The sequence below is a fragment of the Neltuma alba genome, unplaced genomic scaffold (assembly GCF_004799145.2).
Source record: "Neltuma alba isolate B1F8T4 unplaced genomic scaffold, ASM479914v2 tig00004369_pilon, whole genome shotgun sequence".
Lineage (NCBI taxonomy): Eukaryota > Viridiplantae > Streptophyta > Magnoliopsida > Fabales > Fabaceae > Neltuma > Neltuma alba.
Genome location: NW_021633678.1, coordinates 1 through 5,753, shown reverse-complemented (window position 1 = coordinate 5,753; position 5,753 = coordinate 1). Strand labels below are relative to the sequence as shown.

The 5,753-nt window shown below is 30.6% G+C and overlaps 1 protein-coding gene across 1 annotated transcript; it reads left to right on the top strand.

Moving 5' to 3' along the window:
- Positions 1-3,372: 3,372 nt before the first annotated feature.
- LOC114744453 (probable sulfate transporter 3.5) lies at positions 3,373-5,336 on the top strand (the record flags this gene model as incomplete). The annotated part of the gene is made up of 4 exons (XM_028932624.1): positions 3,373-3,733; positions 3,884-4,091; positions 4,979-5,150; positions 5,272-5,336. Coding segments are annotated over exons 1-4 (806 nt in total), but the record flags the coding sequence as incomplete, so codon positions are not given.
- Between the last annotated feature and the right edge of the window lie 417 nt (positions 5,337-5,753).

The window sequence follows — 5,753 nt, the reverse complement described above, 5'->3', positions numbered from 1 at the left end:
TTAATTATTAACAATTTAATTAATTGATCGTATCATATTTCTGAAAATCGAATTGCCCGTACATATTGAAATTTAATCCCTTTCCCTTGACGGTGACTCAATTCAAACCCAAGTACGAACGATTTTAAATATTTATGCATTAATTAATGGTTAAAGATTCATAATCTATCATAACCATTTTTATAATAAAAAATACCAGTATTAAATTGCCAACAATGTATTGTTAAATTTATCTATATATGTTCACGTCTTTAATTTACAATATGTTGATTAACTGAGATTTTAGTTAGATAAGAATGTGATCAGATCCCCCTCATTCCATGTCTAATTACGCCTTCACACAACTAAGAATATTTCAAAAGTGTGGTTGGTATAATAGTAAAAAAGTTGTATGTTACTTATTTGGATACCAACTTTGGAGCCAACCTTTATGAATTTCTCTCCTAACTTATAAGATAGGAACATACTCACGTTATGTTTATTATATTTATTATATCAAACTCTCTAATCACACGTAGCCATCTGTCCAATTTTTCATATATTAGTTTATAGTTAAATGAAAATATTTTAAAAGTAGGACGATGATAAGAAGTTGATGTAATAAATATAAAAAATTTAATATAAGTATTATCCTTTGAGATATATATAACTTTAAGAATTTTTAGATATGTGTATATAAGTAGAGGTATAGTAAATGTATTGATTTTTCTAGGATAACTATGACTAAATAAGGATATGATCAAATCCGCATCATCGCTAACACCTTCATACGCATAAGAAATAATTCAAAACTTCTTCGTTTTTTTAATTAGTGCTTGGCTTGAAAACTTGAGATTTCATAGTAGTGGATTTAATAGTCATAGGGTCGGTGGACTTAATCTTATTCATTAGTATTTTCGAATTGCATAATGTTTTGGACAACATTTTGGAATTTTGTAATTGCAATTTGCCTCCAAAGAGAAAAAAAAACCAGAACTCCAGTAATCCAATAACCAATAAGTCTGTGGGAAAACAATTCAATAAATTTTTCAAATAAAGTCTCGAATGCAAGTTTTGGGATGAAAAATTTGAAGTTTTTTCCCCCCACTGAAGTTGGTGTGATTTAAATCAGAATTAATCATTACTCAATATTACAAGTCCGAAAATATAATTAATCTAAACTGAAATTTACTCACATACTACAATGATTTTGATAAATCCTGATTTTGCAATATAGTTCATATATTAATCACTTTCAATTCATATTTATCATGTCTTTAAGTTTTGTTTAATATACAATAAATATATATTTATATATATACAGATCACTTGATGATTTCTACACAAAGTATGGTATAAGTAGAATAGGATATAAAAAAATAAAAATAAAATTTCAATCGATAGTTTCAAACTTTAGAGTCTTTTTATGATAAAAGACAAATGATAAATTTAAATTATGAATAATCAAATTTTTTATGTTTTTTAATTTTATAGATTCATATTTTATAAAAAAAATTAAAGAAAGCAGACCGTTGTGAATAATTTATAAAAAGAGGGGTATCTTATAAATTTTTATTATATAAATGACATGCACTTAAGACGGTACTGCAAGTAAAATCCTAATTTATTCTAATGAAACTAACATTTTTATTGAAATGAAATACATGGAAAGACCAGTTAAGGAAGGAACCATCTTGGTGATAAAATTCATTTCGTTTCACACAGATTAAAATGTGTTGCATTTAAAATATAGAATATTTAGTACGCTTTTATTATTCTATAAAAATCATTTCATATAAAAATGTAATTTTTATATTTATTTTAATTTTTAGATACCAAACCAGTCCGATTTCAAAGAGGTAGGCTGTGACGTGTTCAAGAATCAAAGGGCAAGTGAAAGATGCGTATCTGTGTTGAACTTTGCAGACCAAAAGGCTGCAGTCGGCCAATGCTGGTTGGCTCCAAAAAGAAAAACAAAAAAAATTAAAAAATTACACTTTTGGAATTAAACAAATGTCGAAAAGTTTATTAATTATTCTCTTTAAATTAATTAGTAAAAAAATCTCGTTTTAACCTCTCAAATTTTTATTGAATGAAAATAAATTGTATATGTTAGATAAAACTGAATCATTATGTATCCATTAGCAACTCGTATTCAGTTGTCTCATAACTTTCAGTTATTTTAACTCACAACCTTCAACATATTTAAAGTCTACATTTTATCATAATCGAAAAAAATTGTGGTGTCAACAAAGGCCCCAGATAAACCTCTAAACATATATATTTAGACTAGAAAATTTGATGCATTAAATTAGGTTTTAATTTTAAAAAGACGAACAGCAAATAATCTTACTAATCAAGTTTTGATCAATAAATAATATTAATAATAATTAACTAAAATTTTTATGCATCTTTAATAAATTTTAAACTAAATTACATGATTTTATAAGTAATAAATAAAATGATTTTTTTTTCATATATTTAGACATCCTATGTTGTGTGTTGATATTGAATTATTGATACTTGTTGACTAGTCTCCTCTCATGTTGAACTAAGACGTGCTTGGCTCATTGGCGGCGGGCGTTCGCTTTTGCATTTAACTACGCATCCAAATACAGTGTAAGCAACGAGGACAATACTGCAAAACAAATCCTATTTACCATTCCCCCATTCACCAACTCCTAGTTAGTTTGAGAAAATCTCAAATTTTCATTTGAATAACTTGTGTTATTAGCTTTTATTTTTTAATTTAATAATAAAATTACCAACTTGAAACTTCCTTAAGATTAGCACAGACGATGAGAGTGGACATCTGGACAAAATGTAAATAAAGTCAATGCTTCAGAATTTAACCAAAACAAATAACAAAAGTTTTTCTTTTCCCGATGAAATGTAAGTGAAACGCGAATATAAAAATTATTTAACTAAAAGATTAAGGCATAAATTTATTTATGAAATATTTACATAAGTGTCCTTGAAAATTTTCAAATGGCATAAAACAATTACGACATCAGTTACTTTTTAATGATGGCCTTACATCCGTTTATGTTTTAAAAATTCACGGACAATTGCTTACTTAATGGTTATTCTATTTTTGACTCTTTTAAAATTTTTGTTCGTATTTTATATCCCAGTGAACATTATCATATTAGGTGCGCATCCTCAAATTATATTTTATAGGTAGATTTACATTTTTAGCCAAATAATTAGTTCTTCGTGATTTCTTTTCTTTTCTTTTTTCTTTTTAAACAGTTCATTAAAGTGGCTATATAAACGCCAGGTTGGCCGCAGACAAAATCCAGTTCTCAATGCAGCGATGTTTTAATTTATCAAGTCAGTGTTTTTGTCAAGTTTCTCTTCGCCTGTGAGCTAGCTCTTCTGGCCGGCGACGTCATGAGTCCGATCAGTAGCATTTCCATGAGCCCCAACGGCGGCGCCTCCATTACCGAAATCGATGGTCGACACTCGGTGAACTTCGCGGCGCCGAGGGGGTTTGCAACGAAACTGAAGTCGGCAATGAAAGAAACGCTGTTCCCAGACGACCCTTTCAGGCAGTTCAAGAACGGAGAGACGAGGAGAGATAGAATTGTGAAAGGAGTACAGTACTTCGTCCCAATGTTCGAATGGCTTTCCACTTACAATCTCCGGTTGTTCTGGTCGGACCTCGTCGCCGGCCTCACCATCACCAGCCTCGCCATCCCTCAAGGCATTAGTTACGCTAAACTCGCCGAAATTCCTCCCATCATTGGCCTCTGTAAGTTCCGTTTTCCGATCTCCGATCTTCTTCTTCTTGCTTTCTTAGGTGAATAATCCCATCATTGGCCTCTGTAAGTTCCGTTTTCTGATCGCCGATATTCTCCTTGTTGCTTTCTAGGTGAATAATTGAGAATGTTTGTGTCTGCAGATAGTAGTTTTGTTCCTCCACTGGTGTATGCGATATTCGGAAGTTCGAGGCAGATGGCGGTGGGGACGATAGCGGCGGCGTCCTTACTGTTATACCAAACGGTGTCGAGCGTGGCGATGCCGGAGAACGACCCTGTTCTGTATGTGCATTTGATTTTCACCACCACCTTCATCACCGGAGCATTTCAGGCTGCTTTAGGTATTCTCAGGTGAGAATCAACATGGTATGAACACCACGTATTTTTATAAATTATGCATGATGATTATATATATGTGTGTGTGTGTATATATGAAATTATCATCACTTTGTTCGAAGTTAGCAGTTATCCTCGGATGCAAGATATTGCAGAAACTAGATATCCAGGATCTAATATAACATATTGACAAGTTTATGAATTTGAAATTGACATAAAAACAAGTTTTATTAAACAGTTTTTTATTTTCACTATTCAAATTCTAATATAAGTTCGTCCAAAACTCGAACCAAGCAAGTAAATAAATATGATTTAATTTTTTTTGTAACAAATATGATATAAATTTAAATACTTCATACGAATTAAATATCTTCATCCTTTTTCTCTGTGCATGCATGGTAATCGTTTATATATCTATATTCTATATAAACTACTTGATGCGATCTTTTATTTGGCATCAGATGCAATGAATGATCTTAATAAATGACAAGTATAGTGAGAGATGAGTCCTCAATTAATTTTCATCACAGGATTGCCATAATCAAAATTTCATGGTCTAGAATTTAGATTTTTTTAGTTACAATTTTTTATAATAAATTTATTAGTTATAAGAATAATTTTATTTGAAATTATGTATCTAAATTTTTTCAAAAATTATTTAAAATATAAAAATTAAATGGAATTTATATGATCTAAAATAAATATGGATGATCGGGATTAAGATTAGTATCCCTTTTTTCAAATGAGCACGGATCACTGTGCATTTGTAGAAATTTAATCGTTTTTGCCACTCCCAGTAAACTTATATTTTCATCTCTCATCACTTGGACTTACTGGAGATCTAGAGAAGTCCTCATTTCGTTTTATTTAGTTAAAATAATAATAATGTTGGGTAATTACAGGTTAGGGATATTGGTGGATTTCTTATCGCATTCGACCATAACAGGCTTCATGGGGGGCACAGCGGTAATTCTGTGTCTGCAACAGCTGAAGGGCATATTTGGTATGAAACATTTCTCTAGTCACACCAGCCTTATCTCTGTGCTCAAGGCCATCGTCGCCAATAGACATGAGGTTCCTAATATATCCCTGCTCCCATCCTATATTATTAATTTTTATTGTTCTTGTTAGGAAACAAATTAATTGAGCTAATTAAGACGCTTTTTAAAATAATGTATTATGTTGAGATATATAGATAAGATGGGAGACCACAGTCATGGGCGTCATCTTCGTTGCCTTCTTGATGTTCACTAAGTACTGGTAAGAGGTTGATTCCTTTGTCTTATAGCAATAATTCTCACACTAGTATTATTGAGTTATATTCTCAGCATACTCCTTTTTATTTATACTTATAAGTCACTTTTAATTATATCATCAAAATTAAGAGGGGTAATTAATTCATTAACTTTATCTAAAAATAAAATATTTTTCCAATTTTGCCTGTATTTAAGAGCATGTGAAATACCACATTAGCCCTCAAGTCTTCACCTATTAAATTGTAATAGGGGTAATATTTTGGAAAAGGTTCATTAATAACCTGCCAAATGACTTAAATTATACACCAAAAGTTTCTTTTAAAAGATGCCTATATTAGGATAGGAGTGAGTACATATGTATATACACTACCACTAACCTCTGGTGTGTTTTTTTGTTTCTTCTCTAGAATACTTATATGTG